This window comes from Sus scrofa, chromosome 2, assembly GCF_054392235.1.
Source record: "Sus scrofa isolate SSC_HxYL_T2T_F1_AM1 chromosome 2, Sscrofa_HxYL_maternal_Yorkshire_Landrace_v2.0, whole genome shotgun sequence".
Classification (NCBI taxonomy): Eukaryota; Metazoa; Chordata; class Mammalia; order Artiodactyla; family Suidae; genus Sus; species Sus scrofa.
In genome coordinates, this window is record NC_139384.1 from 160,633,714 (window position 1) to 160,656,591 (window position 22,878).

Genomic DNA, 22,878 nt, shown 5'->3' on the forward strand with positions numbered 1-22,878 from the left:
GGATGGGAGGGGCAGCCCGGCCCTCAGGCCCCGGAGTCCTTGCACTGCCAGGCCTCAGAAGGGAGCAGAGCCCACCCGCCTCTCTGCAGATGGCATCATGCCTATCAGCCTGTGGCACATTCCTCACATTCTGGGAGTGAGATACACAGTTTGGTTCCTGGGGGGGAGGGGAGGGACTGTGGTGAGGAGGCCAGAGAGCATCCCAAGATCCAAGGCTGCCGTTCTTGCTCCCTCCGTGGCCGGCTTGGCCCACGGGCAGGCCCCCCCCACCTTCCTTGGCTCTTGGGGTGGAGGCGGAGCTGTGCACGCAGCGTCTCCCCTCACCCCCAGCAGCCTGGATGAGCCAGCCCCCAGCCCTGCCTCCCACAGTCGTGGGCAGAAGGAAGCTGGGAAGTTCCCGAGGGGGCCCAGCATCTTACAGGTGAGAGGATGGAGGACCAGGAAGGTTGAGGTTACAAATACTTAGAAAAAGTGGATCCCACCAGACCAAACTCTTCCGCTCTGGGTAAGGAGAGGGCAGAGGATGCTCTTGACAGGGTGACTAAATTTCAGAAAGCTTCCCACATTTCCTAAAGGAGACGGAAAACACTTGCCGACTGCCAGCGAAGTTAGAGGCCTGACTGACCCAGCAGCCACGCTCCAGGATCACTAGGCACCTAATGTTGCTTTAATGCCCCGAGCAAAGGTCAGTGGTGAGTGGGCCGCGAGAAAGCAGGGTCCTGACAGCCCGCCTGGCGGGCTGCTGGGAGGCGGGGCTGGGGTCCGTCTCACAGGCGCGCGAAGGAAGGAGGTAGTCTGGCTGAGGTTGCATTCTGGAAGGAGCGCTGGAGTGACAGCGTGGAGGACAGCCCAGGGGCCAGTCCCCCCGGAGGAGCACGAGTGTCCACTGCATCTACCACCGTTCAGCCCCAGGTGACAGGGTCTCGCCCGTGTCCCTGAGGTCTGGCTTGACTCCCGGATAGTCCAGGCACTCATCACACTTGGCATCATTTCAGTCCTGTAACAGCTCCGTAAGACCAGCCGCGTCCTCTCTGTCTGGTAAGGGAGGAAACACGTGCAGAGGCCCCACCATTTGTGAACCTCAGATTCAGGGTTGAGCCACGTCTAGTTGATGCCACAGCCCAGGAGCTTCCGTTTTCTGATATGCAGGCTCTTTCCACAGCTCCGGTGAGGAAGGACTCGTGACCTGAGCCCTCTGGAGCTGGCCGACCGCTGACCGAGGCCCGGGGGCGGGGGGGCACAGGGGCACAGGTCTCTCTGGTCACAAAATCGTCGTGGAGGCTGCCTTCTCTGCACAGGTCTGCTTGAAGTATGCGCTTCGCATGATGTGTCCCGCGTCCTTTCCCGTCACCAGAGCGCGGTGCTTTGTGAATTAGGATGTTTCCTTGGGCCTGAGATAAACGAGCAAGGCTTCTTGAGAAGGCAGCTACTCAGCACGTCGGGAGGCACCTGAGACTCAGTGAAGAGAAAAGCTGCTCTGACTTGCACGCGGAGACGGATGCCCAGACTTAACACCTCTCCGTGAATCGGTGCAGGACATCCCTGAGCCGGAGCCTGCGGCGACAGCGGTTGGAAATCGGACCTGCACGGATTCCCGGGCCATCTCTCAGAGAGGACTCCCTGAGGCAGTTGGGTAAGACACACATTTTTGGCAAATATGAAATAAATGGGAGATAAAGATGCAAGAAGTCAGTATTATTCTGCTTATGGGTGGTTCCGATGAACTGGCAAGAGCAGAGCTTTCCCGGCAGAGGGCAGCGGGTGCCGAGGCCCCAAGACTGGACTCGCCTGGGACACGGTAAAGAGGAGCGAGGGTGCTGGGGTCCGGGGGACAGGGCCGTGTGCAGAACGAGGCCGGTGAAGCAGGGGCCAAGTTGTGTAGGACTTGGAAGGCCACCTAAAAGCCACTTTTACGCAGAGGGAGGTGGGAGCCAGTGGAGGACACGAAATTCGGGAGTCACGTGACTGACTCATGGTTTTAAAGGGTCACTCTGGCTGCTCCTTGGAAAAGAGGCTGCAGCTGTAACTCCACGTACGCAGCAATTGTAACGTCCGGGAGAGAGATGAGGGTGGCTGGAGCCAGAGTGACAGCAGTGGAGGCAGTGAGAAAGTCTTAGAGTTTTGAATGAGTAGCATATTTAAGACTATGTATGGGAGTTCCCGTCGTGGCGCAGTGGTTAACGAATCCCACCAGGAACCATGAGGTTTCGGGTTCCATCCATGGCCTCGCTCAGTGGGTTCAGGATCTGGCGTTGCCGTGAGCTGTGGCGTAGGTTGCAGACTCGGCTCGGATCCCGCGTTGCTGTGGCTCTGGTGTAGGTTGGTGGCTACAGCTCCGATTCGACCCCTAGCCTGGGAACCTCCATATGCCGCAGGAGCGGCCCTAGAAAAGGCAGAGAAGACAAAAAAAAAAAAAAGACTATGTATGTATGTTATTCTAAGTTCTCTTAGGGAAACAAATCCAATACTGTATGTGTATGTACTTCCATTTATACAGCATGAGGAGAACACTCTCCAGTGTAAGGAGAGGCAGAGAAGCCCCGCTGGGCTTCAGGCAATGAGGGACACAGTGCACTGTTTCTCTGGTGTGAAACCAGGTATTTGACTTGTCGTGGAAACCAGACCCCCAGAATCTTAGGTACAGTTTCCAAACTTTTAAATATTCACCAACCGGAGAATTCCCATGGTGGCTCAGTGGAAATGAATCTGACACGTATCCACAAGGACATGGGTTCAATCCCTGGCCTCACTCCGTGGGTTAAGGATCTGGTGTTGCCTTGAGCTGTGGTGTAGGTCACAGATGCGGCTTGGATCCCACATTGCTGTGGCTGTGGTGTAGGCCGGCAGCTATAACTCCAATTGGACCCCTAACCTGGGAACTTCCATGTGCTGCAGGTGCGGCTCTAAAAAGCAAAAATAAATAAATATTCATGAACTGATTCAGGAAAACTTCCACATCACGTTGGGGGCCCATGCTCGCGGTTGACAAATATCCCTACAGGCCAAGGGCAGCCAGTTTGCCACTTCAGATGAAAATTTGAATTTTTTTCTTGTGAAGTTTACACTCTAGTTAGGATAATAAGATACACACTTGGGTACTACAATTCAAGGGAAGAACTGAGAAATCATGGGTAGACTCGTGGCCCCCAAAACTGATATATTGAGACTCAGAATGTGGCGTTATTTGGAAACAGGATTGCTGCATACGTGATTATTTAGGTTAAGATGGGTCGTACTGGAGTAAGTTAGGCGCCTCATCCCGTATGCTGGCCGCTTACTTTTAAAAACGCCCTGTGAGGAGATAGAGACACAGAAGGTGAAGTGAAAGGAGAGATTAGAATCCTACAGCTGCAAGCCAAGGAACGCCAAGGACTCCCAGTGACCACCAGAAGCTAGGAAGAGACAAGGCAGGACTCCCCTGCAGGTTTCAAAGGGTGCGTAGCCACGTAAACATCTCCACTGGGGGCTTCTGGACTCCAGAGTTCCAAGACAATGCATTTCTGATGCTCCGAGCCACGGAGTCTGTGGTGCTTTGTGAGGGCAGCCCTGGGAGACAAATGCAGACCCCAGGAGCGAGAAGAAGGACAGTCACGCATTCCGTCACATTAGCCCGTGAAGGAGGAGTTCGGGAGCATCTGGCCATCTGGGCGTTGCTCTGCGCTGTGGGGAAAGGAGGGCAGAGGGACCTGTGGCTGAGATGCAGGGTGCGGGAGGAGGAGCGGAGGGCGGCTCCCCATGTTTGGGCCTGACACCCGGCCAGGCGAGAAAAGCAAAGAGAGCTTCGTGGAGGAGGTGGCATGTGACTGAGGGGCAGACACAGGTTTTCCAGACTGAGGAAGAGCCATCAGCAAAGGTGCTAAGATGGTCACCGGGGACAAGGTGAGGAAACCCTGCGTCGGAGTGGGCTGGAGGCCTGATCCTCGGAGGAGCGGAGACGCAAGCCTCCCAGCTGCTGATTCCTTCATCGCTGGGCTCTTCATTCACTGAGGGTTGCCGCCACCTGCTCTAAAGGCCGCGTCCCTACGGATGGTGACCATACTGACGATAAGTGCTTCCTGGCTCTTAGATGCTCAGGGGCGCGTCCACATTCAACCTGCAGCCCTTACTGAGCAATCAGGAAGCAGAGTCTGGGGACTCGCCCCGGCTCACCCAGGTAACAGGGCGGGCGGAGTCAGAGTCCCACCCTGGAGGCTGACTGCTCCTCACCACTCAGGCTGGTGCCCACGCTGTGCCAGGAGGACCTGCCTGTGTGGTGCAGCCAGCAGCCGGCGGCAGGAGTGCACAGAAGTCACAGCGCCAAAGCCCAGGTGACGCCCAGGCTCTTCTCTGCGAGGGGTGATGGCGAGCCCTTGCCAGGGTCCACCGAGGAACGGAGCCAGCCACCCAGGGAGGAGCCGGGCTGCCCACCTGCTGCCCCGGACGGAGGCCACCGCCAGGCCCGCGCTGACCTCGCCGGGCATCGCCCGGTGCTCCTTCCCAAACGTCGCTTTCTCCTTTCTTGGCTGCACAGCCGGCCTGGGGTCGCGGGCAGGCAAGGCAGCCTCTCCCGGGAGAGGCAGCCGAGGAAGCGTCGTCACGTGACACGGCCGCCCCTCGCCCACGACCGAGACGAGGGAACTGCGGCCACGAAGACGCGGCCACGTGGTCGGCACTTTGAGGCGCGTCTGCGGCTGGGCCTCTTCGGAGACTCACACCTCGGGACTCGGTGCCGATGCTCCCGCGAAAGGAGACAGATGCAGCCAGTGGTGCTTTAAGTTGTTTCCTAGTGAGCAGGCAGGGCGGGAGGGTGTGTGTGTGTGTGTGTGTGTGTGTGTGTGTGTGTGACAAGCCCGGGTCTGACACCCCCCGGCTCTCAGGGAAAAGACTTTGTCCTCCGTCCAGCTCATCTTTCAGAAACGTTCACTTCTGTCCTTGCTCCTCAGCACATCAACGTTTTCAATCAGCAGGTGTCGTAAAGCTGTTTCCTTAAAAAAGAAAAGGAAAATCTCATGCTCCCCTCTGTTCATCATTACGCCGTCTGGCTTTGGGATCTAAACAAATACGTTTCAAGCAAGAGGAAATATCCCCACCACCGCCTGGTGTTTTTTGTTGATAAGCTTCCTTGGGGGACCTGGGGCAGGTCAGCCACCTGCCCTTCCGTGCTCTCCCTCTTCCTGGTGCAGTGGAGCTTTGAGGCCCTGCACCAGCCACGTCCTGCTCCTGTGAGGACCAGGTTCCCCTGGAAGTGGGGGACCTAGATCACCGTCCAGTTGCCCAGCACAGTTCCGTAGTCTGTGTAATTGCCCAGCACAGTTCCGTAGTCTGTGTAATTGTCCAGCACAGTTCCGTAGTCTGTGTAATTGTCCAGTACAGTTCCGTAGTCTGTGTAATTGTCCAGTACAGTTCCGTAGTCTGTGTAATTGTCCAGTACAGTTCCGTAGTCTATATATAATTGTCCAGTACAGTTTTATAGTCTGTATAATTGTCCAGTACAGTTTCATAGTCTATATAATTGTCCAGTACAGTTTCATAGTCTGTATAATTGTCCAGTACAGTTTCATAGTCTGTATAATTGTCCAGTACAGTTCCGTAGTCTGTGTAATTGTCCAGTACAGTTTCACAGTCTATGTAATTGTCTAGTACAGTTCCGTAGTCTATATATAATTGTCCAGTACAGTTTCATAGTCTGTATAATTGTCCAGTACAGTTTCACAGTCTGTATAATTGTCCAGTACAGTTCCGTAGTCTATATAATTGTCCAGTACAGTTCCGTAGTCTGTATAATTGTCCACAGTCTCATAGTCTGTATAGTTGTGCAGTAAAGTTTCGTAGTCTGCATACGGCTTTGAGGCACTGCCCCCTCCTTCGTCTCACTTGCTGTATTTCTGTTAATGGGTTCCAAGCTTAATCATCCTGCTGAGTCAGGAGACAGCTCACATTCTTTTCACTGGGAGAGATTTATCAGAATTCAGATGTCTAGATCTCACCCAGCCCCAACATATGCTCTCTGGAAGCAGAGTGCTTGAAGGTCTTCTTTCAGAGCCATTCCAAGTGTTTCTAATGTGCATCCAAATTTTGGCAGCTAACGCCCCAGGGATGCGGGGTAAGCAGGTGTGGCAGGAGTGTAAATGCCCATCTCACCTTCTGATTCACCACAAAGTTAATGAAAGGCTGTCACCACAAGAGGGCAGCACATGCAGGGGCGTCCCTCTAATGGAAACAAACGGGAGATGGTCCCCTTTATTCAAATAACTGAATAATGACTTACCAAGTCCGCAGGAGTTCCCTGCTGACAGATTCCTCCATCTCACTACACCCTCACACCAAATCCGTGACATAGGGGTTGGCAGCATTTTGAAGGGATGAAAGGGTTGTCACAGGTGACTTCTTATTACAAGTAATTGGCAGAGATGGGTTTTCTCCAGCATGTCAGTCAGCACCAGCTCATAATTAACTTTCAGCATTAAGATATCCAGGAAGACATGAGCCAGATATACACACACACAGCGCCCAACCTCCAGTGCCTGCTTCGGTAACCCCTGTCTAATAATAAACATCAGAATTTTAAAACTGACACAGAACCACACATGTGCAGAGGTCAAGCAAACAAGCCAACAAGTTTATCGTACATGCACTAAGAATGCTTGAGCCTCAAAGGACAGTGGGAAAGAAAAATCATTAAACAGGGTGACCAAGGCTTCTCAGATTTTAACAGGATGTGAGTTACCTGCTGTGGCCGGCAGAACAGTGGCCCCCAAAGTGTCCCAACCCCCAGAAGCTGTGACGATGTTACCTCTCCTGGCCAAAGAGACTTTGTTGACATGATTAAATTACGGAATTTGGGGGGAGTGGATTATCCAGACTGAATAGTGCGGGTCCTTATAAGTGGGAGGTAGGAGGGTCGGAGTCAGCAGAAGACGCGGCAGCAGAGGTCAGAATCAGAGACAGTGGTTAGAAGATCCAGGCACCAGGAGCCAAGGACTGTGGGACACCTCTGCGAGCCAACAAGAGCATTCCCGTCGTGGCTCAGTGGTTAACGAGTCTAAGAAACATGACGTTGCGGGTTCAATCCCTGGCCTCGGGTTAAGGATCCATCGTTGCCTTGGACTGTGGTGTAGGTTGCAGACTCAGCTCAGATCCCGCATTGCTCCGATTAGACCTGGGAACCTCCGTGTGCCACAGGTGCAGCCCTAGAAAAGACAGTGAGTAGATTAATTAATTAATTTTAAAAAGCTGGCAAAAGCAAGGAGCAAATTCCACCTTAGACCTTCTGAAAGGAACACAGCCCTGCCAACCTCTTGATTTTATTTAGGCCAGTAACACCCACTTCAGACTGCCAGCACCAAGACCTTTGAGACATCAGTGTCATTTTAAGCCACCAAGGTTGAATTTGTTACAGCAGCTCTAGGACAGGACTCTACCGGGAGGTGGGGAGAAGCTCCAGGGGGAGCTTGGTGTGGAGCCTCTGCTGGGCCTGGGACCGCCCTCTGAACAGCAGGTCATGGGCGGCAGCCCTGCAGCGGTTCCTCCAGGACGGGAGGCCTCCACTCAGCAGAGGATGGGGCCTTGACCTGACACCCTGAGAGCCTTACCTCTGATGGCCCAAGCATCTGCCCCCCGAAAATGGTGCAGGTCCCTTGTCAGTCTTCCATTAAAGGTCACCTGTTCTGAGAGCTACCCCCTTTTATTCCTTATGTCTGCCCCCCCCCATTTATTCACCTCACAGATTGTACTCCTAGGTCTGGGTGGTGAATGAAGAAATGAATGAGCTGGAGAACTGAGAAATGCCTTTGTTTTACGCTGACATGTAGTTGGTATACAACTGTGTTAGTTTTAAGTGTACAGCACAGTGATGCAGTGGTATGTTTTGGATTCTTTTCTGTTACAGGTCATTAAGAGATACTGAGTATTACTCCCTGCGTTATACAGTTAATCCGTGTTGCTTCCCTATTTTATATGTGGTCGTTGGCACCTGCGAATCCCACACTCCTAAGGTAAGCCTCCCCCACTGCCCCCTGGGTCAAAACCGTAAGTTTGTTTTCTGTGTCTGTGAGTCTGTTTCTGTTTTGTATATAGATAGATTCATGTGTATTATTTCTGAGATTTCACATGTAAGTGGTATCCAATAATATTAGTCTTTCTCTGACCGACTCACTTCGTATGATAATCTCTAGGTCCAGCCACGTTGCCGCTAATGTCGGTATTTCATTCTTTTTATGGCCGAGTAATAAGGAGCCCCTTCGTTCTTTTTTCAAATAAATGCCTCCCCAAAACTATCATGTCAGGAGTTCTCCTCGTGGCTCAGCAGTAACAAAACTGATTAGTATCCAGAAGAACTTGGGTTTGATTCCTGGCCTCTCTCAGTGGGTTAAGGATCTGGCGTTGCCATGATTTGTGGTGTAGGTCACAGATGTGGCTTAGATCTGACGTTGCTGTGGCTGCAGTGTAGACCGGCAGCTATGGCTCCAATTGGACCCCTTGCCTGGGAACCTCCATATCGCGCAGGTGTGGCCCTAAATAAATAAATAAAACCTGTCACATCTTGTGCTTGTACAACTGTGTTTTTTAAGCTACAGAATCCTAAAGGTTACAGGATCCAAAGAGCTTCATCTTCTCAGATTTGGGCTCTATGTTCCAAGCAGAGAAATCAGTCTGGACACTGACCTTTCCCTCCACACCCCAGACGCCTCCTCACATGTTAAAAGTCTGCCGTGGCAGGTCAAGCCCAAGAAGCAAGTCCGAGATGAAGATTCGCAGGCGGGAACTTTGAGAGGACATGTTCCCAGGATCCGTGTAGGAGGCTGAGGGACAGGGGACCGGCCAGGGGACGTAGGCTGCAAAGCAGACCCAACAGAGTCCTTCGCTGGCTCCTGCGGGGAGTAGGCACGGCCCTTCCGATTTGTCCTGGACAGGGGCCACTGGTAACAACCAGTCCCTGGAGTGGCCACACCCCTGTGAATAGCAGTCACCGAGGGCAGGCTGCCCTGGGAAGGGACACGATCCGGAGATGGTGCCCTTTCGTTCTAGGTGAGGCCCAAAGAGCGATCCGCTGAGAGCTGTTAACCCTGGACCTTCCAGCAGCGGGGGCAGGTGTGGGCCAGTGGTGACGGGGGGCCGGGGGGATCTAGACAGACTCCACCACCCTCGCCACACAGCCTTGTGTCTCCACAGTCACCGGGGGCACAGAGGTGATTACATCAAGCTAAGCCCAGAGTAAAGCTCTGTGTCACCAGTATGAACCAGAGAGCAGACTACAGATGCAGGAGGGAAGAACGCCAACCTAGACGTGTCCGGGGGAGGACAACTGGGGTGGACCTGAGGGTGTGCCCAGGGAGCCTGTCTCAAAACAGGGTTCTTCTGGGGTGGGCCAGCTGGAGAGGGGGATGCAGGACGGCATCAAGAACACGGAGGAAACAGAGGTCCCGTCGTGGCGCAGCAGAAACGAACCTGACTAGGAACCGTGAGGTTGCGGGTTCGATCCCTGGCCTCGCTCAGTGGGTTACGGATCTGGCGTTGCGGTGAGCTGTGGTGTAGCTTGCAGATGGGGCGCAGATCCCGAGGTGCTGTGGCTGTGGTGGAGGCTGGCAGCTGTAACTCCGATTCGACCCCTAGCCTGGGAACCTCCATATGCCACTGGTGTGGCCTTAAAAAAGGACAAAAGACAAAAAAAAAAAAACAAAACTGATGGGAAAGAAACGAGAGGCACGGTGAGAGGCGAGCTGGGATGGCTGAGAGGAGTTTGCAGGGGCCTGATCATGGGTGCTCACGTCTTTCTTCCAGTAGCCTGGAGACAGAGCAGGGACAGTAGCCAGCTCCCAGCTGGCAAAGTGGGTGAGACAGGGAGACACGGGTGAGAGACTCGGTGCTGGTGAGAGAGTCACTGATAAGGGTGACTTGGAGCCAGGCTGCATGAGGAACATGAGAACAGGGACGGGCCGTGACATGGGGTCCTAAGAAGCACGTCCCGCAGAGGCGGGAGGAGCGAGGAAGGGGGTCAGCTGAAAGGTGGAGGGTGTTTATCACCCTTCCTGGAACCAAAACAACGTGCACAACAAACTTCTAGGAGTTCCCACTGTGGCTCAGCAGGTTAAGAGCCCAACTAGTCTCCATGAGAATGGGGGTTCAATCCCTGGCCTCACTCAGTGGGTTAAGGATCCCACATTGCCATGAGCTGTGGTGAAGGTCACAGACGTTGCTGGGCTGTGACATAGGCCGGCAGCTGCAGCGCTGATTCGACCCCTGGCCTGGGAACTTTCACAAGCCGCAGGTGCAGCCCTAAAAAAAAAAAAAGACTTCCTAACAAAGAGATGCTTTGCTCCCAGGTCCCGGTTTCACGCGCCGGAGAGGAATGAGTCGAGATCCAAATCGTCTGACAGCTCTCCCGGTCAAGCCCCGCAGAGAAGCCCAGCCCACGCTTCCTCTCGCCCCTTCCTGGTGGCCACCGTGGGTATGGACGTCCTGGTGGGGTGGCATCTTGTCTCCATGGACCCCTGTCTGCATGTCCTCATAACTTTGCAGGGAAACGAAGATTGTTTTCCCATTAGGAGTGATGTGGGATTTCCACATGGCCCACGATTCAACAGCCTAATCCTTCACAGCCAGCTGGGCAACATGACAAGCCCCCTCCACGAGGAGGTGTGGGCCTCACGTTCAGGTTTGCCCCCGTGTGAGGCTAAGAGGCTGAGCTTCTATCCAGGGTGCAGCTCCTCCGCTATCAAATGTGACCCCTGCCTCGTGGGCACCGCAGAGTGGGCAGGAGGCGACAATAAAAAAAGATCCTGGGAAGCATCTTGTTACTTGAGACGCTGGGAAGCACGGCCTGTTTGCTCAGCTGAGTTCACCCAACGGGGAGAAATGCTGGGTCCTAGAGAAGGAAGTTAATGTCATCCTGGGATCGAGAACAAGGAGTCAAGACCATGTAACCTTCGTCTATGAATTTATGATGCTTCGAAAGCACTTTCATGCAGGTACTCACAGGACTCTGAAACCAAGCAGTCAGGACTAAATTCCTACTGCAGTTGCTGGAGATGGGCTGGAAGCAGAGAAGCGAAGCAGCCAGAAGCCTGCTTCCCTTTGCCTGGTCCCTGCCTTAGCACTCTGAGTACAGAGCAAGGAGACGGAACCAGGGACACAAGCCAGCTTTATTTCACAGCATTGTCACTGGCCCAGAGGAAGGACCACACCTGGCAATCCCCATGGCGGCAGAGCGCACTGCACATGCCCAGGCAGGGAAATGCAGAGACAGGATTGACCCGGGGAAGGTCTAGCTGGCTGATGGAGGAGAAAGGGAGACAGTGGGCTTGTCACATGCGTCAGTGCAAGTAAATGACAACAGTCACAGTTAACCTCCATTGAAGGCTTCCCATGGATGCACTGTACTTAGTATTTTAAAGAGTTTATGCTTTGAATACACCTCGACCACCCTGTCAGGTGAAACTATCATGGCTTCATCTGCAGATGAAGAATTTGAGGCCCTGGGAGGCTGAGTAAATTTCCAAAGGTCACACATCTGCAAGTGATGGAGCCGAGATTAAGGATCTGCCAGGCTGAGTCCAGAGCTGGGCCCTCGAGAGATTTTTCCTAATTAATACTTTGGCAGAGAATAATGCAACCACTATCTATAGAAGTATGGAGGTAAGAGGGCCTGGGGGGTTCAATCCACAACATTGACTAAGCGCCAGCTATGGAGCAGGCATTTCACTCATCTAGGCTCTGGAGGGAAAGTGAGTGCTGTGGTAAAGTCAGCAGACACATCTGTTCTTTCATGGAGCTAATACTCTCCTGGGAAAGAGAAGCAATTGTCAACAAGTGAGTCCCTGACAAGGGGGAGGAAGGGGGAGGCAGGGACCCACGTTAGGAGACAGGAGGAACCCCTCACCTCCCGCCACTTGCCCAGCCCCCACCTTCTACACCCGAGGGCGATGAGCACCCCCCGGCCCAGGACCAGACCACCCCCGGCGGGTCAGAAGCAGAGCTGGGAGTGACCCCTCTGGCCCTGCCTTTGGTCCTGCTACAGCCAGTCCTTGCTTCGCAGCCCCTCCCGAGGACCCGAGGACGGGCCTGTTTGCCCGCCGTGGCCGAGGCCTCGGACCCCGGCACGGACGGAGCGGAAGAGCGCTCTGGCAGGGCCCCCTCCCCACCCCGCCGCCGGCCGCAGGGCCCCGGGGTCCCGCCCGCGCTCCTCTCCGCCCAGGACCCCGCGGGAAGCCCGGGCGGGGCGGGGCCTGGGTGCGCGCCGGCGCGCCCAGCAGGTGGCAGCAGCGAGCGGCCGCGCCCCCCGCGCAGCCACCCCGCGAGCCCGCAGCCCGGATGGCGAGCTCTGCCGCCCGGCTCTGCTCGCCGTGCCATTCGCGGCCGCAGCCGAGCAGCGGGCTTCATGAGCCGGGCGCCGGGGCCCGGCAGGGGCCTCCGGCTCCCGACGCCGGCCGAGAGGTGGGTCCCGGGGCGAGGCGCGTCGCCGCGGGCGGCCGCCGGGCGGGGACGCGCTGCCTGCCCCGCGGAGCCCGGCGGCCCGCGCCCGGCCTCCCCGCGTCCACACCCCCTCGGGGCTCCGGAGCCGCGGGGCCGCGGCGGTCGGGGGTGCGCGCGGGCGGGCGCTGCCAGCCCCGCTTCTGCCGGGCAGTCGGGTCCCGGGAGCAGGAGGCCCGGGGCGCCGGCGTCCTCGCCGCGGCCGCCGCCGCCTCCTCCTGGCCGGCTGCTCTCACCTGCGCCTGGTTAGTGCGCCCGCCTTCAAGGCCGGGGGCTCCAGCCCGGAGGGAGAGAGCACCTGAGGATGCGGAGCTGTCCCGGGGCTGCCCTTTCACCCCCCAGGGCATGAGCGAGGTCAGACGGTCTGAAGATTTGAAGGAAACCTAGGCCAAAAATTGAAATAAAAGGGCTTCAGGTTGGAAAAGAAGAGGTGAAACTGTTTCTAGTCTCAGGTGACAAAAATCTTATAAGTGGAAACTCATAAGGAATCGAATTTTTTTAAACTGTCAGAAAAAAATTTAATAAGTTTTCAGAATATAAGACAATGTACAAAAATCAGTTGTTTTCTATACGTTATCAATGAACAAACCAAAAATGCAATTACGACAATTTCATTTATGCAAACATCAAAAATAACAAAGCACTTAGAAATATATTGAAGAAAAGAAGTGCAAACTTATATTCTGGAAACTACCAAACATTGAAAGAAATTAAAGATATAAAGAAATGGAAAAACATCTCATGTTCATGGACTTGGAAGACTTAATATTGGTAAGATAACAATATTCCCAAATGAATCTGCAGATTCAGTGCAATCCGTTTCAAAATCCCAGAGGCTTCCTTTTTTTTGAAGTTGACAAGCTGATACTAAAGTTTATGTGGAGAACGAGGGACCCAGAATAGCCAAGACAGTCTTGAAAATGAAGGTCAAAGTTGGAGATCTCACACTTCTCAGTCTCAAGGGTTTTTATAAGGCAATGGAAATCGAGACACTGTTGGACTAAGGACAAATCATTGTAATAGAATTGAGAGTCTGAGAGTTCCCGTTGTGGCTCGGCTGGTTAGGGACCCGACGTTGTCTCTGTGTGGGTTTGAACCCTGGCCTCGCTCAGTGGCTTACAGATCTGGCGTTGCCACAGCTGCAGCATAGGTTGCAGATGCAGCTTGGGATCCAGGGTTGCTGTGGTTGTGACTAGACTTCAGCCGCAGCTCCAATTCAGCCCCTAGCCTGGGACCTTCCATATGCCTGAGTGCAGCCCTAACAAGAAAAAAAGAAAACTGATATTCTAGAAATCACCTGTGTACCTGTGATCCGTTGCTCTTCCCCAAGGGTGCCAAGTCAATGAAGAAAAGTACTCTTTCGCCCAGTGGTACTGGGACGACTCCGTGAGAAGCTGAGCTGGTCCCCGTGGTCCTGGCTGATGGAGCCTGTCTGTCCTCTGTCCTCCTCTCAGCCTCCTCACATCCTCAGACTTCAGCGCCATTAAGAGCTTGGGTGCGCCTGGCTTAACAGTCTCTCTGCTTCCACTGGACATTTGACAACATGCTCTGCGGATGTTTTATGCCAAGTGTACCCATCACCTGTTACCCAAGGTATCAACTCAGCGGTGACCATGGCTCCAAATTCTCAGTAGCGTTGGAACAACGCTATTCACAGTTGAGCCTCTTGATCTTGAGGGTCTTGGGCCTTCAGAAGACGCTGGGAATGTACATCAGCTGACGTCATGTCAGTTTGAGCCACCTGCAGAGAAGCCGATACCCAGTGAGTTCCTGTCACTTTTCTGGACTCAAAGAGAGCATCTCACCTCATCACTGAAGACAGTAGAGGTTTTTTTTTCTTTTTTTTTCTTTTTTTTTTTTCTCAGGGCGGCACTCTCAGCATATGGAAGTTCCCAGGCTAGGGGTTGTATTGGAGCTGCACCGGCAGGCCCTACGCCACAGCCACAGCAATGCCAGATCCGAGCTGCATCTGTTACCTACACCGCAGCTCATAACAACACTGGATCCCCGACCCACTGAGCAAGGCCAGGGATCGAACCCGCATCCGCATGGATACTCGTTGATTTGTTTCTGCCGCACAGCAAGGGACCTCTGACAGTAGCATTCTTGCACCTGAATGAAGGCCACAGAACTGCCACTTTCTGCACTTGACACTGGCATGTGAAGTGTGCATCCCGTCAGCCCACGCTGCTCACGCTGAAGCCTGACTCACCATCTCATTGGCTCATCGTGTAGTCACGCTTCCAAGTAAGAGCAGCTGCTACCGGCTCATGCGTGCAGACCTCAGCTGAACAAGGGCTGAGTGGATCAGAGCAAGAATGAAAATGCCCCTCCCAAAGGCACCTTCTCCCGTGAAACAAAGACAGACCCTTTGCCTAATTCTCTTCTCCTTGAGACTCCACGGCCCCCGCTTTCATGAGACATGTCCGGAGGGCAGCCGTACATGTAAAGGCCGGAAAGGAGCCATTCAACGAAATGTATTTATAGATAAGCAGTTGTAGCACAATATGTAGGAACAGATGATGGGGCGGTGGGAAACCTTGAGTCAAGGCTGACTAGTCAGAAGGAAGCTTGGACAACTGTTACAGCCAGTTCATTATGAATCATTGAGACAAGAATAGAATTGCTTAGGGATGGGAAGTGGGGTTGAAGGAATGTCTGGGGGCTGGAAGAAAATTACCAAAGACAAGAGAGGTCTTTGTGCCTGTCCTGCTGGGTTCCACGCGTGGCTAAAATGAACCTTCCTACGATAGTGCTGACTAGAAATAGAGAACTTTCGTATGAGAAGGTCTTTTAGAAATTATTCAGCCTGGAATATATCTGGTTTTGAAAGCCCCATCTCGATCTAAAAAGACATATATTTTTTTAAGTTCAGAGTCAATTTTTATTTTTTTATTTTTTTGTCTTTTTGCCATTTCTTGGACCGCTCCCGTGGCATATGAAGGTTCCTGGGCCAGGGGTCGAATCGGAGCTATAGCTGCCGGCCTCCACCACAGCTCATGGCAGTGCCGGGTCCTTAACCCACTGAGCAAGGCCAGGGACCGAACCTGAAACCTCATGGTTCCTGGTCGGATTCGTTAACCACTGAGCCACGACGGGAACTCCTCAGTCATTTTTTAAAAGAACTATGACTTGGATCCCAATAACTAACAAAGATCCCTTCCTGGGTGCTTATTTTGAACTGAAACCACACAAGTGGCCTTAGGACTTAGTGACACTCAGGTTCTTTATGTCTCGGCGCAGAAGGAATTCAGCGAGAGGCAAAGTGATAGGAAGGAGATTAGCGTAGCATGTTCGTGAGAGGTGCAGGTGGAGAGGCCGGAGGGCTCTTCCCCCCAGACGAGGTGGGCTACATTTCTATGGTCAGAGGACCAAGCGGGGAGGGGGGGACCCCTCCTTTGTGCGGATGTTGCAGGAAGACGTGGTGAGGGAGGACAGGCACGCCCCGGGTCTCGAGTGAGCCCCTGGGACCGGCCGCCAAGTGAGGGGCCTTGGCCTCACACAGGACCGAGGTCAAGAGCGCGCCCGAGCCGCTGAAAGCAGGTTTGCTGAGATACACACTCTGGAGGCGGACTGCGGTCTCTCGAGGCGACAGGCCCCGATTATGGAGTTGGGGACTTTCACAGGCTGACAAGGGGAGGGTTATTCCAGCTCTTTTGGAGAAGGGGCGGAGACTTCCAGGAATTGGGTCCCCACCCACTTTTTAGCCTTTTTATGGTCCGCTTTGGGGCTGTCACAGCGCCTGTGGGCATGTCATTTAGCCAATGTGTCACCACGATGAGCTCATGATGAGACTCAACGTTCCTGGAACCCCATCTCCCTCCATTTCAGGCCTGATAGGCTCTGACCAGTTTGGGTCACATTCTCAACAGCTATGGCATTCTTTTAAACGTCATGACCTGCCCCCTTCCCTCCTGTCTCAGAACCAGGCGCCAACAAGCGTGTTTCACAGAGATCTTCTCACTTGGGCTTCACAACAGTCCTGTGAGACAGCGCTGCCATGGTTCCCTTTGTACAGGTGGATAAACTGAGGCACAGAGCAAGGACGTGCTTGCTAGAGTCCTACAGCTGGGCTGTCTTAGAACAGGACACAAGAAGCGCTGCCAGTCTAAAGCAAAGCCGCAAGAAGGGTTTGGGGTGAGGAAGGTGTCTGTACCCCTTTCACTTTTTCTTCTCCCCCGCAGCTCAGAGGATCCTGTTTGAAAATTTCTGATAAGAGAACCAGAAGATCAATTGAATTGCTCAAGATCAAGGTAGGATAAAATGTGACAAAGATAAATATTTTAGGACATACTTGCTTTAAAGAAATCAAGGAAATCAGTGGGACTCGGAAACAAGTGCAGGCTTGTTGAGCACATGGGAGCAGATGCCACAGGGACCCTGGGAACTTTCAGCCTGAACGCTGGTCCTTCGAGCTGGCTGGCCTTCCAGCGCCCACCTCCGCCCCCCGCCCCCCTTACTAGAGATGACCTTGGGCCTATGGCAAGCAGGAGAGCTGGACATTTGGTCCCTGGAAGAAACATGAAGCCTGGAAGTGTTGCTTTTCCATCAAAAAATAATTAGAAAACTTAGTCCCACCTTCCCCGGATGCCCTGAGAAGCCACACATCTGTGAGAAAAATCAAACCCTCCACTTGCTCCTTGAGAAGGTGTAGGGTCGGAACTTACCCTGCGATCTACAGGGTCCCAGTCTGGGCAGTAGTGACAAAAACTGGTCCTTGGATGTTGATTCTCTAGGAAGACAGCAGAAACAGTTACAAAAACTACTCCATGGAGTTCCCATCGTGGTGCAGTGGTTAATGAATCCGACTAGGAACCATGAGGTTGCAGGTTCCATCCCTGGCCTTGCTCAGGGGGTTAAGGATCTGGCGTTGCCGTAAGCTGTGCTGTGGGTTGCAGACACGGCTCGGATCCCGCGTTGCTGTGGCTCTGGTGAAGGCCAGTGGCTACAGCTCCAATTCGACCCTGAGCCTGGGAACCTCCATATGCCACGAGTGAGGCCCTAGAAAAGATAAAACAAACAAGACAAAAAAATTTAAAAAATCAAATTAAAAAATTAAAAAAAAAAAACCTACTCCATGAGGATTCTTTCAACAGGGCAAGTTTTATGAGATGCCTCCCCCTTTGTTTTTGCTTTTCCCCCCCCAAATGTTAGAGACGTTTAAAAGAGTAGTTCATAGTTCATGAGATACAAATCCCACAAGGAAATTAACTACCAGGAGGGAAGATGAGCAGACGCAACCAACCATCCAGGGAATTTGCATTGCAAGAATGAGACATAAAAGAACTAGAAGTGAAAGAGAGCTAAAATAAGAGTGCAAAAACAAACAAAAAAGAGTTCCCATCATGGCTCAGCAGTTATGGAACCCGACTAGCATCCATGAAGACGCGGGTTCAATCCCTGGCCTCGCTCAGTGGGTTAATGATCTGGCATTGCTGTGAGCTGGGGTGCAGGTTGCAGACAGGGCTTGGAGGATCCCCTGTTGCTGTGGCTGTGGTGTAGGCTGGCAGCTACAGTTCCCATTCAGCCCCTAGCCTGGGAAACTCCATATGCCGTGGGTGCGGCCCTAAAAGACAAAAAGGCAAAATAAAATAAGAGTGTTAGGGAGTTCCTGTTGTGGCTCAGCGGGTTACAAACCCAACCAGTATACATGAGGATGTGGGGTCAGTCCCTGGCCTCGCTCAGTGGGTTAAGGATCTGATGTTGCCTTGAGCTGTGTAGCTTGCAGACTTGGCTCAGATCCCGATTTGCAGTGGCTATGGCATAAGCCCGCAGCTGTAGCTCCCATTCACCCTGTAGCCTGGGAACCTCCGTATGCTGCAGGTGTGGCCCTAAAAAGCAAAAAAAAACTAAAATAAATAAAAAGAGTATGTTAAACTCATTTAAAAGGTTTTGGTTTTTTTTTTGGCTGCGTGGTGGCATGTAGAAGTTCACAGGCCAGGGATCAAATCTGCACCACAGCAGTGACACATCAAACCCTTAACCCCTAGGCCATCAGGGAACTCCCTAAACATAATTTGTTTTTTCTTTTGTTTTCTTTTTAGGGCCACACCTGTGGCCTATGGAAGTTCCCAGTCTAGGTGTCAAATCAGGAGCCAACACCACAGCCATAGCAGTGAGGGATCCGAGCTGCATCTGCAACCTGCACTACAGCTTGCAGCAATGCCAGGTCCTTAACCCAGTGAGCGAGGCCAGGGATTGAGCCCACATCCTCACAGACACTATGTCAGGTTCTTAACCTGCTGAGCCGCAATGGGAACTCCAACTAAACATAATTTATATTTCTCCAAAGGTTTTATCAGTTCTGGTTTTTCTTCACAATCCTTCTTTCTGGGTTTAATTTCCATTTCATCTATATGTTACATAGAATGAAGGAATTCAATTAAATATAAGAACATAATAAAATAAAAAAATGGAGTTCCCGTCGTGGCGCAGTGGTTAACGAATCCGACTAGGAACCATGAGGTTGCGGGTTCGATCCCTGGCCTTGCTCAGTGGGTTAACGATCCGGCGCTGCCGTGAGCTGTGGTGTAGGTTGCAGACGCGGCTCGGATCCCGCGTTGCTGTGGCTCTGGCGTAGGCCGGTGGCTACAGCTCCGATTCAACCCCTAGCCTGGGAACCTCCATATGCCTCGGAAGCGGCCCAAGAAATAGCAACAACAACAACAACAAAACAACAACAAAAAAAAGACAAAAGACAAAAAAAATGAAGAATATAGAAAGAAGGAAATAATGGACAAATTGCAAGATTAATGCAATATATCTGTGTTTTAAGAACTCGTTTTCAAAGTGCTGCTGCTGCAGTTAGTTCCTGATGCTGGACTCTGCTTGCTTCTATAACAGACAGGCCCCTCCCCCATGTGCCAATCAGAAGTCAGCTTCCGAGACAGTTTTACTCTCCATTTAGTGCCCACGTGGTCAGAAAAGCCTTCCGTGGAGATATACCAGCCCAGAGAGGGAGGAGGGGGACTTCAGCAGAGGCTGGACCATCTTCAGAAACCTGACCCCAAATGCACACAGACCAAGAGTGACACCCAGTGGCCCGGCCACAGGGACAGCACAGCTCGCAGGGGTGGTTCCCAGGACGTGCGCACCTGGCTGCTGCCGAGGGCGGTTGTGGCCTTTTCGATGCCTGGCCTCCCTTCTTTCTCATCCTGTGTCCAATAAGCTTTTTCTTGTAAAAACACTGAAGATTATGAAATTCTAAAATGCTAACAATGTCTCACACGTACAAATGTGATGTATCTTATGGACATTTTCCTTCTTCTAGGTTTGGTCTCTAAGAGACAACACCTGTTTCTTTGTGTGCTGGCCGTTTGGGGGTCCAGATTTGGCCCTTGAGTATGTATCATGATAGTGCTGCTTACACACGTTAATGTGCAAAAACATTTATGTGCAGTCTTGTTAGATGCAGGCTCAGCTTTCAGTAGATTTGAGGTGGAGTCTGAAATTCCACATTTTTAGTTGGCTCCCAGGTGATGCCGAGGTTTCTGGTCTGTGGGTCACACTTTGAATAGTGAGTGTCTGTGATGTCCCCGGAAGAGACATTTAGTTTGGAGAATGAAAGGCTGCAAGTGGAGAAATCTCTCCCTTATTCTTGTCACCACCTTGACCATGCACCCTTGCACCGGGTCACTTCCTGGGTAAATCTACATGGAGCCAGTATTTTCTGGAAGATATTAAACATGCATCGAGTCAGGCAGCATCCCCAGCTTTGCTTGGTTTTGCTGGGTAACTCTAACTTCCCTGTCATGCATTGTTCTCCATGGGGAGGGTATGTGAGCAGTTTCCCACCACAGCAGTACTGGTGCTGTGCCCAGTAGCTTCCTTTACTCTCTGCAAAACCCTGCAGCCTGCGCCCGCTGTAAGCAGAGAATTCCCCGTCTCCTTTCTAAAGCGATGGCATAGAGCACCTGGAAATTTTATGCTCAGAGCTGCCACTTTGCTCTTGTTCAAAGCTAGTCCCTTATTTTTAAGAAGCCATCAATGACACAACTATCTCAGTACCTAGCGTTTAGGAGGTGTCAAATAACTCTTTGTCAGTTTTGACTGGTCCTCTGATAAACAAGGATCTCCCTGGAGACAAGGAAGCCAAATCCTCACATGGCCTTTCCGAGAGATGGTGGCCATTTGCTTTCCATTTATTTGCAGACAGTGTGAGATATTTCAAAAGCCACCCATTCATGTCCTCCTCATGGATTACTCCTTGCCATCTATAGAGCCAGATTAATTCTTTAGTGTCAAGTCCGAGAGATTGGCTGAGCTGGGAGGCGGCTGCTGCTTTGCCTCTCTGCTCCACGCATGCCTGAAATTCTGCTTCTGCCTCTAACTAGCCATGGTCCCAATGTCCCTTCTCCTCAAGGCCAGGTCATTTTATCAAAAACCAGCTAGTGGAACCAGTGTGTGACAGGGGACAGAAGCGCAATTCAGTGAAGCTCCAGAGAGAGAGAGAGAAGCTCCTGCCTCCGATCCGAGGCGATGCGGCGAAGGAGATGATAACTGAGCTGCACTTTGGAGGATGCAGCCAATCCCGCGTGAAACTGAGCGGGAGCGTGAGGAAGTGGGAAAGAAATGGATGAAGACTTGGCGTCAAAGGTGCAAGGTGGGCTGGGCAGATAGGACAGAGTCCATACCAACTGTGGGGAACATGGTACGGGGTGAAATATAGTGAGTCACCACACGAGGGTGAAAATGACAGCCGGAGAGGGCAGCATTTTGTATGTCAGCCCAAAGAGGTTTCAATGAACCTTCCAGTTGGGGGGGATGAAAGATACGTAAGTGTGCAAATGCCACAGTCAAAGTTAATGTGCTTACAGAGATGAACTTGATGGGGGTGTCTAGATCATCTGCAGATGAGGTGACTTTGAACTTGAGTTGCCTTCTTCCGCAAGTTTGACCTGGCTTCGTAAATGTAGCGGTTACATGAGAGAAAATGTCCATTCTATGGCTACAGGACATAGGGTCCCATAAATATTAGTTACGTCAAAGTGATCAAGTGGTCTTCAAGGCATCTTTGTTTTTTCCGATTTGTTTGTGTTCTTTCAACTGTGTTATTCTGTTGTTCTTTTAATTGCTGAGAGAGGGTGTTGAGATCCCTAGGTGTGATTATAGAATTTCTCTTTCTCCTCTCAGTTGCTTCTTTTTGTTTATTTTTTTGTTGGGGGGGTGTTTTTTTTTTAATTATAGTTTTGGGTTTTTTTGGGGTTTTTTTGCCTTTTGTCTTTTTAGAGCCACGTGCAGCATATGGAGGTTCCCAGGCGAGGGGTCTGATCGGAGCTGTAGCCACCGTCCTACGCCACAGGCACAGCAACGCCAGATCCGAGCTGTGTCTGCGACCCACACCACAGCTCACGGCAACGCTGGATCCTTAACCCACTGAGTGAGGCCAGGGATGGAACCCGCAACCTCATGGTTCCTAGTTGGATTCCTTTCCACTGCTGCCAAGGTGGGAACTCCTAAGATGTAGCTGATTTACAATGTTTCTTCAATTGCTATTGTACAGCCAAGTGGTCCAATCACGCAGAGTTCCCTGTGCTGTGCCCACCCATTCCAAATATAACAGAATTGCTTCTTTGTATATTTTAAAGATCTACTCTTCAAGCGCACACTGACTTTGTCTTTGGTGTACCATTTCAGTGACCTTACATGCTATCTTTTTCCACCCAATTGTTTTTGACCTGTCTTTATATTTCAAGTGTATATCTGGTGCATAGCATACAGTTGGGTCTCACTTTTGAAAAGTCACTTTTGACAGTCTCTCTTTTTTAAGTAGTGTTGCTTTTTTTTTTTTTAAAGTTTATTTATTTTTATGTTTTGCTTTTTTTTTTTTTTTGTCTTTTTTTTTTTTTTTGTTGTTGTTGTTGTTGCTATTTCTTGGGCCGCTTCCGCGGCATATAGAGGTTCCCAGGCTAGGGGTTGAATCGGAGCTGTAGCCACCGGCCTACGCCAGAGCCACAGCAACGCGGGATCCGAGCCACATCTGCAACCTACACCACAGCTCACGGCAACGCCGGATCGTTAACCCACTGAGCAAGGCCAGGGACCGAACCCGCAACCTCATGGTTCCTAGTCGGATTCGTTAACCACTGCGCCACAACGGGAACTCCTAGTGTTGTTTTACAGTCTTCTGGCTCCCATGGCTTGTGATAAGAAGTCAGAGGTCTTTGGAGAGGTTATTTTTTAAAGAACAGTTATTTGTGACACTTGTTAAAGATGATAAGGGAGCCTTTATTCCAGAAGGGCTACCACGCTGGGGTTTTGCAGCAGGGAGGAGGGCTCGGGCTCAACTCCAACTACAAGGACAAATGGAGATTAATAGCCAAGAAACAGGAGGGTCAGGAAATGGAAAATTACTAAGAGGACAAGTCAGGGATGGGAGTATCTCGCTGAAGCCACGGCGAGGTGAGAAGATGCTGCGGATGAGGATGAGGA

General features: G+C 51.9%; 1 protein-coding gene across 7 annotated transcripts in view; it reads left to right on the forward strand.

Moving 5' to 3' along the window:
• Positions 1-22,878, forward strand: part of LOC146405828 (uncharacterized) — a 53,051-nt gene that overhangs the window by 8,701 nt on the left and 21,472 nt on the right. Inside the window, exons 1-6 of one of the 7 annotated variants that reach the window (XM_085015033.1) lie at positions 179-1,633; positions 4,511-4,705; positions 7,868-7,973; positions 10,302-11,613; positions 16,632-16,700; positions 19,291-19,702. In XM_085015033.1, the coding sequence (XP_084871159.1) occupies positions 11,608-11,613; positions 16,632-16,700; positions 19,291-19,614 (399 nt within the window). In that variant the 5' untranslated portion in view covers positions 179-1,633; positions 4,511-4,705; positions 7,868-7,973; positions 10,302-11,607 and the 3' untranslated portion in view covers positions 19,615-19,702. The other 6 variants (XR_014839053.1, XR_014839052.1, XR_014839054.1 and 3 more) reach the window with 6 other exon arrangements.